Source organism: Coturnix japonica, chromosome 8 (assembly GCF_054131305.1).
Source record: "Coturnix japonica strain WE chromosome 8, WE-NBRP24, whole genome shotgun sequence".
NCBI classification, from domain to species: Eukaryota; Metazoa; Chordata; class Aves; order Galliformes; family Phasianidae; genus Coturnix; species Coturnix japonica.
The window spans coordinates 20,483,554-20,497,240 of record NC_140670.1 but is presented as its reverse complement, the minus strand read 5'-3'; the positions used below and the strand labels follow the sequence as shown (position 1 = coordinate 20,497,240).

At 44.8% G+C, this 13,687-nt stretch overlaps 2 protein-coding genes across 2 annotated transcripts; one reads left to right on the top strand and one right to left on the bottom strand.

Annotated features, from left to right (window-relative positions):
• Positions 1-1,374: 1,374 nt before the first annotated feature.
• On the top strand, positions 1,375-2,927 carry LOC107315954 (homeobox protein vent1-like). The gene is made up of 3 exons (XM_015866908.3): positions 1,375-1,657; positions 1,783-2,021; positions 2,369-2,927. The coding sequence occupies exons 1-3, from the start codon at positions 1,411-1,413 to the stop codon at positions 2,744-2,746; spliced, it is 864 nt and encodes a 287-aa protein (XP_015722394.2). The 5' UTR covers positions 1,375-1,410; the 3' UTR covers positions 2,747-2,927.
• A 2,536-nt stretch (positions 2,928-5,463) lies between these two features.
• LOC107315958 (homeobox protein vex1-like) lies at positions 5,464-6,753 on the bottom strand. The gene is made up of 2 exons (XM_015866912.3): positions 6,282-6,753; positions 5,464-5,902 (listed from the first exon to the last, which is right to left on the bottom strand). The coding sequence occupies exons 1-2, from the start codon at positions 6,705-6,707 to the stop codon at positions 5,531-5,533; spliced, it is 798 nt and encodes a 265-aa protein (XP_015722398.2). The 5' UTR covers positions 6,708-6,753; the 3' UTR covers positions 5,464-5,530.
• Between the last annotated feature and the right edge of the window lie 6,934 nt (positions 6,754-13,687).

The window sequence follows — 13,687 nt, the reverse complement described above, 5'->3', positions numbered from 1 at the left end:
GTTTGGTGGCCTTTATGAGTGTGTTTCTGAGACAGGGGGGAGCCTGGTCTGCAGCTCATTGCCCAACTGCTTGAGCACCTGCATGGACTTAGGCATGTCAGCCAAACTGACCATCTGGCATCAGTGGTAACTGAACTGCTATTAACAGCTGCGCCCAGCACCCTGTAAAGGACAGTGCAATCTCACTGCCTGAGCAAGAAATCCTGCCTCTCCCAGTCCTGCCTTAGGGGATGGTGTTGGAAGGGAAGTTACAGGGCCCATGCAGCTCCTGGGCTATGCGGGCTGTGCAAGGTATCCACATAGCTCCTGTTCCTAGGTTCTATCACTCCCCTGCATTAGGGGTTATGGTGAGACAGTGGGGGTTGGAGGGATCAGTAGTGCGATGCGCTCAATCCTAGTGTCCGTGAAGTTATGGGAATGCTTAAAAGGATGAAAATTGTCAGCGTTAATATGGTTTTCTCTCTGACACGGGGTGTTCTGAAAAAGGGGAGGGTGAAGTGGATGGAGAGGGGGGCAGGGGGGAGCGAGCTGGTTTGTTTGAGGAACATGACACAGATATTGATTATTATTACTTATGGAGAGAAAACTCACATTTACCCATACATCTGGGCTCTGTGAGTTGCTCTTTTTGTAGAAAGTCACAGGCCCCTTCCCTATTCCAGCCCGGTTCCCAGCCTTGCTAGGGTGGGATGTGGGGGAATGCCTTTGCGATGCCCACCCCGAGTTACAAAGGCATCGCCTTCCTCGGGAAGCTCCATGTGGGCTGGGGACGGTTCGGGGTTGATGAGGTGCGAGCGCTGCTCGCTTCTTGCTTTGATCGCTCGGGTCTTTGGGAGGTTGGGGAAGCTTTCGGGCTAGACGGGTGGCGCCAAGTCCAAGGTGAGAGGGCCCGCGGCACCGCCGAGCCCCAGCCCGGGTGAAAGCTCAGCCCCGGGGGATAGGAGTTTGTGGTCAGCGGACACCAACCGCTTTCCCCAGGTCCGCTCTGCCGGTGACGCGCCTGGCGGAGGAGCTGGCAGCCGAGATTCGCTCATCCCGCAGCCTTCCGTCTGGCCGGGCGCTCTCGACGTCGGTGTCGGGATACCGCGGCCAGACAGCTAGCGGGTAAGAATTCCGCTGGTAGCGGCAATATCGGTATCTTTAAACGCCCCTTCGCGGGGCTGGGCCTGCCCGGTGCCCTGCCCTCCGGGGGATAGGGGCAGGTTTGCACTTCAAGAGGGTTTTCCCGGCCCTGCAGACACGCTGGAGCCAGGGCCTTGTAGACATTTGCCAGACGTGTGAACTTTCTTCCTCTCTGGCAGCTGTTATCTCTTCTCGATTCCCACTTTGATGTGGCTTCACACTTGCAAACGGGACTGAAGCGTCTGTATAAGAGCTGATCGAGGCCGGCAGCCCCAGCCCCTCACCGCCATGAGCCAGGCCGACTTTTCCCTGGCAGCAGAGTCCAAATCCCACGGGGTGCGGCCCCACATCTGCTGCGTTCCCCCTCCCTGCGCCCCCACTTCGCAGGACCGCGGCCGCAATCCCCTCCTGGTCAGGGCAGAGCCCCGACGAGGGAGTCCGAGGCTGGAACAGCCCTCAGACTGCGAGCCCCTCGAGGAGCGGCAGAGCAGTACTGGACCCCAGGAGCCCAGCGAGCAGTGCCCGTCGGAGCCAGGTGTGTGAATAGGGTGTGGGCGGGTGTGGGTCGGGACCTCAATTCGTGCCGGTGCAGCGGAGGTAGTGGAGGCTCTGCGGCTGCGGGAAGAAGCCTCACCACCACCCCTTCCATTATTTCGGCAGCCCCTGACGGCGGCTGGCAGAGCGCCGACGAGTCATCTGGCTACGAGAGCGAGAGCGCTGGTGGGGAGCGGTCCGAAGTGGAAACGCCTTGCGGGAGCCGCGGGCGGCAGCGGCGGGCGCGGACTGCGTTCAGCTCGGAGCAGGTGTGCCGGATGGAGAAGACCTTCCAGCGCCAGAAGTACCTGGGAGCCTCGGAGCGGAGGAAGCTGGCTGCCGCCCTGCAGCTCTCGGAGGTCCAGGTGGGTGCCGGCCGTCCCGCGTGGCTGCGCTGAGTCCATCTAGCGGTCTTTGGCTGGGTTCCGCTGTTTAATATCTTACAAGTTAACCAGCCAAGCCTCGATGTACGTCTAGTTGTGTATATCTTACAAAGCTTATAGACGTTCTTAATACCCCAAAGTGATTGATCCTTAACCCGTCCTCGCTCTGATCCTCTGTGCTTGATTAGTTCGGGCATTAGCCCAACCCAGGCAATTAAAGGAAAGCGAGCATGGAAAGGTCCGGCGTACTACCGTTGTTTGCACTTGTAAGCAAAGCACTGAGCCGTTTCTCTTCCTCCCCCTCCCAACCCCCCCGCCTTGTTTCTTAGATCAAGACCTGGTTTCAGAACAGGAGGATGAAACTGAAGAGGCAAATCCAGGACCAACAGCACAGCCTCATGTCTCCTGCTCCGCACTACAGCTTTACCCCGGGAACCACACCTCCAGCCCTCCTTCCCGATGAAGGCTTTCCGTTATCTTTCCACTATCCCTTTGCTCCACAGCATCAGAGACTCCTGCCTCTTCCCCCTGTGTCTGCGATGCAGCTCAGCTTCTCCTTCCCCAGATACGATGCTTTGCAAAGCACCTATCGCTTCATGGCAAATGAGCTGCCATACTACCATCAACACTTGTTTCCTCCTCATCCTTCTTTCCATCCAGTAATTCAGAATAAAATGGACAATAAATGCCATCCTGTGTATGCCTGATAGTGAAAACATGGCAGGGAGAAAAAATTAGTGGTGTAATGTATTATTTTCTGCTCAGATGGATTTTTGTGTTTGTGTGTCTGATTTGTAATCTTACATGTTTATTTTTTTAAGTTAAGTGTAAAAAGTAATAATTTAATATTTGTACTAACCAGCATTAAAATTTATTGGATGTGGTGCCTCTCAGTCTTATTTATGTCTCACCTTTTTGAAAAGCTTTATTTTTTCCCCCCAAATACTTCTATCTTCCTTTGATTTCTACATGCCCTGAAGAGATACCTTAAGCACAGTTGAAATGTGTAATTACACTAAAGCTATGCTGCACTTACAGTTTGTGACTACAGCCTTTACTTTGTGCCTGCTGCTGCTGAAAGGGGAATAAAGGAAGAAAAGCCAGAGGGAAAACTTACATTTGAAAGATTTCCCACAGTGTAGGATAAAATTAAGCTTATTTTGGACTGGGAATTGCACAACTCCAGTTTTCATATGCATATAAATTGTTAGGCATCACCTGCGCAAAGTGTGTAAAGGTTTCACTTGTGAACTGCTTTTCCAGTAATGGGGAAGAATTAAAACACTGCAGGCATATTACCTGGCTTTTCTGCAGTCAAGCTGAGAGGGGTTCTGTATGCTGTTATGTTTGAGAGCTTGAGCCTTACCAGTTGTTCTGTACTGTGTTTGAGGCACAGCAAAGGAGGAAGATGAAGGTGAGTTTCTCTTCTGTATGTTAATTGTTGTATTCCTTTGCACTTCCAGTCCATTTTCCACCTGAAAGCTCCAACTGTGTTAATCACAGATGTTCATTAAGCCATAGCATTTTTTAAACAGTGATTAAATAGTTCAAATACTCAGTACAGAGTTCTAAAGTTTTACAATTAGCAAAACCAGCATCTTGAAAAAGATTTAAGAGCATAATTAGAGTTCTGTTAATAGTCATATTATCTAAATGAGATTTTAATCTGCAAATTTGGCCTTTGATTCCCCACTGGATGCTCACGGTAATTGCATATTTTGCAACACTCTTTAGGTAAATTGATGCTTTTAGGAGAAGCAGTATTTGAAGGGAGCGGCTTTAGTTTTTTGCTCTAACGATCCTGAAACTTTATTGTCCCTTTCCTATTAGGAAAAAGCAGTGATTCTTAGATCATGGCTTTCATTCCTCTCGGGGAAGGGATCAATTAGCACTTTTCTTTTAGAATTTAATGAAGTTTATTCAACTCTTCTAAGTGCATTAGAAACTAGATTGATTGCTGCAATGTAGTTTTGATTTTACCCTTGTTGCCTTCAGCCCCAGGGGCCACGAGTTTCAGTGTAACAGCCTGGGGTCTCCACATTTGAAATGTCTAAACCTGATGCTGTTGTAACACTTAAGAGGGGCAAGGCTGGCAGTAAACTTGCTGGTCAGCAGGGGAAGCAGCATCTAGAATTTACAGGGTAACTGGTCTTGAGTCACCATGCTGCGTTTTCTCTGGGTTTCACAGCTGCAGATTAATGCACCTTTTGTCCTACCTCAGAGCAGAGTCCCGGTAGGGCAGGGAGGAAAGAGGTGTGGTTGTGCTGGGAGAGGGGATCTCCTCTGAGTGACAATGATGGGTTATTCCCCTTCCTCTCCCGTAAGGTAAGGTATGGGTGCTTCTTGACAGCATAGATGGCAATTAGGGTTTGGGGTATTACATCAGAGGAAATAATCTGAACAGAAGCTAGGATTGTAGGCAGAAGTCTATCTCCTATTCCTCACCATCCCCTGTTGTCTTCCAAGAATTAGCTTTGCTTTCCTCAACCTGAAACACAAGTGGTGGGGGAAGTGAAAAACAGCAGCATTGAGCAATGGGGTTGTAGGCCATGCTTGTCAACTTCTTTTTATTCAGGACCTCTACCTCAAAATGAGATATTCTATTGTTATTTTTACTGGACAATACAAACTTATTTTGTTTTGGTTAGCAATCAGGTTAGGATGGTCAAGGGCAAGAGAGATGTAATCACACCTGCTGGTGTAGCTCTATGCTGATGCAGGGTGTGCTTCTCATTACTCCCTACCTGCAGGCTTGAATCTGCCATTCTCTGTAAAGCTTGCTTGAGGATTTTAAGGAGCAGTCCCAAGAGTACCTGATGCAAGCCTAACGCTGCACCGTAGCTTGGAGTTATTGAATCTGCCAAGTTCAGTTGAAGCTGTAGTTGTAATAAATAACAAATGTTTTATTTTTGAGTGATTGTAGTAGAACAAAACTTGGGAACAACGTGTGTGTTTTAAGCAGTAGGTATAAGTTACAAGGCTATTTGGCACTGGCATCAAAAAGATGATTAACAAGTAATCTGTTAGCTTCCTGTGTTTAAAAGCAGCCATATAGGGGGGAAGTGACATCAAGGACTGTGCAAAGCATACAGACAAAATATTAGGCAATCTGTGTTTGGTCAGAGGGCTGACACATATTGTATCATTTTCCTTTAATTTGCTTGCTGTCATCACTGTTAGCTCATCATGTAGTTACTGTATACCTGGAAATATAATAAATGTTCCCTTTTCCTAGTGAGGAGCCCCACCTGAATATAGGCTATTTTCTGAAAACAAACTTTTGGAAAAGAAGTGTTTCAGTACAGTGAACTGAAGGCTGTAGAACTTTCAAGACTTCCACTCAATATTTTACTTTGAGGTTGTTGTTTCTTTTTAACATTGGTGTGTGTGTATGTGAAAGATTAAACAATAAGTCATCCACATGTTTAATATAACTAAATAAATAATTATTCTTTGGATATTTGGCAGATTACAGATAATATTTGGTGGTGTTAACAAGAAGGTAGGTAGGGCTGGAACCTCAGTCCTTTGTGGTCGTTGGTTAAAGTCACAGCTGGGATCACAGCGGAGTACACAGGCAGTGCTGGGTTGGGGGGAAACAGCAAGGCTGTGCCTGGCAAAGCTGTCTGCGGGAGCTGAGCTGGAACAGGGGGCACCAGCAGGGCTGGGCTGGGTCCTGCTGGGTGGAGGGGAGCACCGGGGGTAGAGGAGACACTGACATCCACCCCATGACGACAGCTGGGTGTCACTGTATCCGGGTAACAGCGATAAGGAAGGAACAGGCCTGAGACAAGGGCTTCCACCCTGGCATCCTGCGTCTCACGTTTAAATTTCATGCGGCGATTCTGAAACCAGGTCTTTATCTGGGGATAAGAAATCAAAAGTCAAGAACCATCCCAGTCTGCTCCATTCCACGCAGTGATGTGCAAGCACCCTGTCTGACTGGGTGGGTAGCAACTACAAGATACGGAGCTGATAATGCTGCTCTGATGGTGTAGTGATTTGGCTCACCTGCAGCTCAGGTGCAGCAGGGCTGATTCTGCTCTGAGGGAAATGCCACTACATCTAGGCATCGTTTTAAGAGAGAAACGGCCAGAAATCTGGTATTTATAAGTCAGTACAAACCCACACCACAATGCTAGCCGAGATGAGGATGCCAACTCTCCACAGTTCTGCGTGGCAACGGGGCAGAGCCGGCCGCAGACCCGCCCCGCCCCTCCCTCCGACCCCACGCCTGCTCACCTGGCTCTGCGAGAGGTCCAGCGCCGCCGCCAGCCGCTTCTTCTCGCTGGCTCCGATGTAGCGCTGCTCGCGGAAGCTCCGCTCGAGCTCCTGCAGCTGCGCCGCCGAGAATTTGGTGCGGGGCCGGGAGCCGCCTCCCGCCTCCGCCTCGTGCGCGGGGCTGCCCCGCTGCGGGTCCGTTTGTACTGAGTGTGCTGCGGGGAGGGGGAGCGGTGTCGGAGAGGTGGTGACGCGGGCAGCGCCGCACGCGCCTATGTTATTCTTCCGACGGCCGCCAGCAGCGGTCCCGCTGCTCTCCCCCCGAGCTGCGTGGTTATCCCCGCCGCGGCTGCTTTGCGCCAACCACTCTACCGAGAAGGGGCCCTTCTCCATGACAGCGGGGCTCTCCCCGTTCTCTGAAACCGTCCCTGAGCTGAGGGCAAACATTTAAAGCACCTTCCGCGGCGTGGTTAGCCTAGCATCAAATGAGGCCGAGAACAAAGGACCCCGTTGAGAGGCCTTTAATCTCCCTCTCAGGTGATTGTTACATCCGCCTAATCTCTGAGCGCCGCAGTTAGCGGGGCTCAAGGCTGCCTGACCTGGCGCCAAGTTCAGCCCTGAGTCACCCCCTGGCCGTGCAAGCGCTGATAACTGCGTAGCGGCCTGTGCTGACAGTTATGACCCCGACTCCAACCGCAGCGCGATTTTCGGTCTTTATCTCCCTGGGACTAAGGATGAGGATTCGGAAGGGGTTGTTGAAAACGGACTGAGGGCTCTTTTGTAAGAGCTAACCCCAGATCTGGGGCTTTTCTTGCTTGCTTGGAGGAATACTCTTGCCTTTCTATCAGCAAAGTGATCTGAGGTATGAATAAGTACTCACTGGGCTTAGAAACAAGGGAAACGTGGAGTATCTCCCCACCATGCCCATAAGCAACGTGCTGCTGTTTGTCATCTCAGGGTGCGTTGGTGCTGTTTGGACTTAGAGCTTTTCCCTGCTGGCCATGAGGCTGAGGGCTGATAAAGGCTTTCTCTGTGCTTTGAAGTGCACGGTGCAGTTGCTGACCTGTTTGTGCAGTTTCCAAATCCTAAATAAGTTTTCAAGGAGGGAAGAGTCTCAAGTAGATTGCAGGGGCATTAGCACGGCAGTTCGTTAGGTCATTTGTTAGAAATCAAGGTGGGATGTTCTGACTCCTCTAATAAGGAGTCGAATGAGTTAATTCTTATGAATTCATTTAAGACCCGGACTGGGCAATGAAATTATGCTTCAGGATGTTGGACAGGACAAGAAAAGTTGAGAAAGTGACCAGGTGGCTTGAAAAACATCTCCTTTCCCCACACCCCAAGAAATGTGTGCATTTCAAAGTAAACAGTTCTGATGTTTTTATAAAGTAGATCAAAGAAGAGGAGTAAACTCTGTTCAGAGGCAGACTGTTCGAGGATGATTCAGATAAGGGCGAGAAAAGAACCCCTTTTACGGTCTGAAGTGGGCTAGGGATGGTACAGCCCTTATCCTCTGCAAACACGGGCTAACACATTTACAGGTTGTTGCAGTAAACAGCTGCCACTGCTTGAGTTTATACAGCCAGAGATAATGAACTAGCTTTCACACAGCGTCGAACGTGTTTGAGACATCATGTTAATTCGGAGACTTCAAAGAAATCCGTGTCACGGCGAAGTATTTGCAGTGAGCTGGCAAAAGTCAAATAATGCCACCCTTCGGGCCGCTTTCCTTTAAGGCTGTCTATATTTTCTAAGACAATCGTGGTTTTCTTTTTCCTCTCATAAAATGCAGTAGGAATTACGTGCCCCTTTGTTTAAAGTGTTGAAACCCGAGCCGACATTTTTAGAAGCTGCCTTTAGTATGCTTCATACATATGTCCGCAGATCTTTTGTTCTCCTTGTTAATGAGTTCTCTTGAATGTCAAGTTGGGTACTTTGCTTCTCCCCCCCCCCCCCCCCTTGTTTTAAAGAGGTTCCCCACCCACAGCAGTCTCTGACTTTTAAACACTACCAAGGTGCAAGTTACAACTTGTATCTGTGCCTTTTAATGAAGAAAAACAAACAAAACCCGGAGAAATTTGGAGGAGGAGACTGTAGCTAAGTCTTCTTTGATGACAATGAGTTATAAGTACATTCAAAATGATTTGCCTGAAATGGACCATTACTGACAGTTTTAGTCAGCTTGGTTCGTAGTCCTATAAACAACTATAGAATTATAAGCGTGTAATAAGTCAATTAATCGTAAATATACATGTTTGAATCTATTAACCAGAGAGTTTACTGTATAGAGAGCAGAGCTTACAGTGCTGGTTAGAAACCTGTACGTTAGTTCTGGAAACTGTTTTGAAAAATTATGAAGAGATACACTTCTTAAGTGAATCATTACAATGCATTTAGTGTTACAGATAACATCTAATCAGAAGGAGCAGTAAAACATCATTCCTTTATGTTATTGTTTCTACGTGTTAATTGCTATTGTGCTGATTCTGGTAGATGAACAACAAAGGGGAGTCCTGCTATGATGGCAGCTCTAAAATTTGCATTTTATTGTTAATGTGGGGCTTAGTGTGCTCTGTTTTATTTCTGTAGTGATTGATGCTATTTATTTATTTTACCCAACCAGACTGGAAGAATTGCCCTTACAGCTTTTGGGAGCAAAGCTTTAGTTTCAAAAGGCACAGGAAATCAATATAAAATTTTTGTAGTTATTACGTGAATTTTCCAATCCATGAAAGGATAAAAGGTTTCTCTCCTCTTTTATTTTCTTCTCAAGACCAAATCACATCAGAAAACCTTTATATAATTTGTGCTTAAGAAGCTAGGAGTAGACATTTCTACCTTGTCCAGTATATACCGAAAACCCATTATCTTTTTGGAGAAGAGGGGAAAAAGTAATCTCAGATTTTTCCATCTGCTCTTAATGAAGCCCCACACAGATTTGGGTCAGAATTACTCTGAGAACTTCTGCTGAGGTTAATGCATTTGCTTTTAAAATGATACAAGTATTTTTAATTTATAGTTCTAAGTAGCACAGCATAGACATACTGAGCTGCTTCTTTGACAGTACAACATATTGGAAATATTGTTTTTTGCCTTGGTGCAATTGTCAGCAGAAGACCACATTCTAACACGAAGTGGCTGTGGTAGATGTCCTTGTTTTAAATACTGGCCCAATTCTTGTAAACAGAAGTGAGGTCTTAATGTCAGAGCTTTATTTGATATCGTGTGACTGCCCTATACAGAATGTTTAGTGTCCTCCTGTGTTCTAATCTCAATGTTAAAACAAAAAGCTAAACTAAATCCATTTTTTGTTCAACACCACCGTTTGCCTGTAAAATCTTTCTGCCGTTTGATGCTGCCATTGATAATACATCTTTATTGTTGTTGTTTTGTTTTCTCTGCATCTGCAGAATAAAACTAAACAAGGCCTTCAGCAAAACTATGAGGGCACGTATGTGGCCATGAAAGTCATAAACACGAGAATGACTCATGTTTTAAGAGACTAATATTGTTCATGCTTTGTGTTATGACAGTGGTTTAATTGAGGTGTAGAGAGTAGTTTAAAGTGCCTCTCACAACCTTCAAAGGATTCTGATGGAGTAATTGCAAGGCTGTAAGAGAACACCACGCGAGGGCAATTACAATTTAAAGGGTCATTGCTGGGTGTTTCTACTTAGCAATTATCACTCAGTCGATCCTTTGGTGAAACACCTATCTGGTCTTTCATTGATTGTTAGCCCCTTCTGTGATTACTTAGACGACAGAAAACACAATGGCCCGTTTCTTGTAGGCTAGAGAGGTGTATTGTAAATTGTACTCCTTTAAATGCTCCACATCTTAGGCTGTGAAATAATGATAACCTTTCATGACTGAGTTTTCTGTTTTCTTTTGGTTATTTCAGTGCACTGTGTTGTAGAAAAGTGTTTTAGTTATTGCATCAGATGTGAAGAAAAGCAGTAGTTGTTCAGCATTGGCTTGGTTATGGAAGATATTAACATGTAGCAGCTGGGTTTTTTTTTTTGTCAGTATACTAGCAGTGAATGTATCCACATTATGAGGTGCCCCGAGGATTAACTCAACTATCTGAAAAAATTCTACGGGCACTCATTCGTTTCTAGCTTGAATGAAGGATACACTAGGCTAAAGGGTATGTTTGCAGTAGAACTAGCAGCTCTCTGCTGTTGAAGGGAGATGTTTCCCTTACCTACATGCATTTTTCCTACTTGCTCTTCTGATTTGTCAAGGAGTATGCTTAGGTTTTCAGCTAGTAATAAACAAATGGTGAAGAAAGAATCAGATGGTTTTTTAACAACTGTGAGTGCTAAACCCAAATGGCTGGATGAGCTCCATGCCCTGTACAGAGGAATGCTTGGACTGTGGAAGTGGAAGAAATGGCATGAATCCTATTAGTAGTGAACAGGATTGGTGCTTCTGGGTAGTTTTTACACTCAGAAGGTCAGTATAGCTGTTCTTTTTGTCCCGATGGAAAGATTAAGATAAGAAGTACTTTGTTTACAGTCAAAGTGGTGATATTAGAAGTTATATTCAAGTAAAATAGTTTTAATGGAAATTGATATCTATCACATAGCTATATTCATGTTTACATGGGAGGATTCTATAGAACTATGTAATTACAATTGCAGATTTAACTCAGCGTCAGTGACATTCATCCTTTAATTTGCTAATCAGCACCTAGTTTTTCATGCAAGCTAAATGCATCTAATTGCCAGTGATCAAAGGTAATCCTTTCCATTTCAATCCAGCTGCTTCCTATCTACTGAATTGTTCATCTTACACCAAATTTTGCCATCTCAAGAAACACAGCTGGCAAAAACATAATAATCTAGGGAATACTGCTTTTGGTAACAGGCAGTCAACAAACTTCTATAGGATCATCTCATAGAAATTTTGTGAAACATTTAGAGAAGCTCTCTGAAACATCATCTTCACATTTAGGCATGCTCAGAAAAGCAAAGAAAATTATTATGGGTTACTTAAAAAGAAAAAAAGAACTTGAACTAAAGGTACATACACTATTTTTTGTGTACTGCGGAAAAATATTTTGGATCTATATTTATGTTTGTTGAAACAGCCTTTTAAAGGCAAAGTTTAGAATTCTTATCTACTTATTTCCTAAGAGAGTGATCAGGCAGTGGCATAAGTGGCTGCTCAGAGAGGTGGTAGAATCACTGTCCCTGGAGCTGTTCAACACTGAGCGACATGTTTTAGTGGGAAATATTGGTGATAGGTGGATGGCTGGACTGGATGATCCTGTAGGTCTCTGTAGGTCTTTTCCAACTGTGGTGATTCTATGATTCTACAGTGATATATGGCTTGATATTCTAGTTTCTAGAGTGACAGTATTTTGTAGGACTGGTGCACAGGTGTATATGTAACACAATGGTAATTAAATAATGATTTTTTTTGAGGATTATTTTCACTTCCTATCTTTCTGTTTGCCGACTGAACACTGATTAGCTTTAATTTGACTGTATAGAGTGTTTTCTGTTCTGTGCTGCTGTACATCAAAATGAATGGTGCTTGTTTGTATTGTGAAGGATCTTTTATGAAGGCGCTGAATTACATCACTCTGAGCACTTCAAAGTACTTAAAGCAGAATCTGCTAATGGGCTGAGCACATGCAATTCCTTTTCAATGGTTACCTAATATCTTAGTTTTAACACTGCACTGTGCTCCTGTAAAAGGATAGTCTATTATTGCTTTTAAGCTCCCTCTGACACTGTTATGTTTTTCTTGTGTAAGGAATATAATGTAATTATGGAAAAAAATAGTTGAAATAGAAACACAGTATTTATTTGGAATTGAAATAGTGTTTGATCTGAATTTAAACTTACTCCTACTTACTATATTAAACAAATACTTTTGCATTTTTTCTTATAAAAAAACTGACCTGCTTACACAGGAAGTTTGATCTTGACAGAAGAAATAAGTTGTCAGAAGCTGTCTGATTTATCATTACTATTTTTTAGTTTTGAGATTTTCCTTTCTTCTTTCCCTTCATTCGCTGGACACGTTTCTAAACTTATGGCTGACAAAGCTTTGGTCCTGTAGAATGAAGGAGGATGCTTAAAGAGGAAAAACAATAGAACTAGGAATACTGAGTTTAGACTGCATTGTAATACACGTGTCTTATGAGATGGAATTAAGTTGGCACGAAAAATTGTGGGGTTTTATTTTGTTTTTGTTTTAAACTTTTAGCTCTTAGTAGATTGCTTAATAATTTTAAAGATTTATTAAGAACAAGACAAACAAACAACTATGTGGCTGTGTATCAAAGCTCACTACATTTTGGTAATGGGAATAATTACTGTTATTCCAAGTTCTGAAAGGGACTGAATTACAAAAAATGCAACTTCAAGAGCAGAAGAGCGTCTGGATAGTATCTGGATAGGGAGCTATGGTTTAGTGGTTTTCTGTAGGTATGGTAAAGGGAGGGCGGTTGGACTAAATGATCTTGTAGGTCCTTTCCAACCTTGTGATTCTACGATACTAAGAGGGCAGAAACAACATGATGGCCAAGAGTCTTCCCTCCCTTGCCTCCTCATGTGCTTCACAAAAGCCCAGTCCTTTATTTCCTGCATTTCTGCTTTCATAAACCAAATCTTTCCCGGTTTGCCGTACGCTATCATCAATCCCTCACTTCTCATCTCATTACATCTGCTTCTTTCTTCCCGTACCTACCGGGAACTGTCAGCAGGGGGAGCGCTGAGAACGCGGCAGAGACTCTCTGTTCGATGGGCTGCGCTGGGAAAAATGCTGCCCAGCCCGTGCGCTCTGCAGCTGGAGCATGCTGTGATAGAGAGAAAAATACGAATTCGCACCGTGTTGTCCATGTACAGTGTGAAGTCTAGTTGTTATGACTTAGCTTTCTGAGAGGAGTGCATGTGGGGCTTTCAAAAGTGAGATAAATTTTCAAGAGGCAAAGAAAAGGGTATACACTTAGTACTTCTTTACGTATGTTGTATCTAGGTATTAAGGATGCAAAGCATTAGAGTTCATCAATTAAATTGTTACACTGTTTGATACAGTAAAAAATAGATTAGTCCCTAACTAAGATATAATCAGTAGGATGTTGTGGTAGGCCTTTTTCCATACGTACATGTGTAAAGATTCTCTCTTAGCTGCAGTTTTTTGGTGTAAATACAAAGTTAACTGATGAGAAAGGAAAAACTTTCCCCCACCCCACTCCCCCCCCCCCACCCCCCCCCAACTCCCCCAACTTAAAACCAAGGATTTTTTGACTTCATGGATTTATTTAAGAGTTCACTGGGGGTCAGAAAACTGAGGCATGGTGAGCAGGAGGAGGGAGAGGAAGGAGGAGGAAGGGGCACAAGACTTCTCAGCAATAATGATCTCATCAGTTTTTCATACAGATCTTTTCATTCTTGCTTAGACATTGTAGTGAG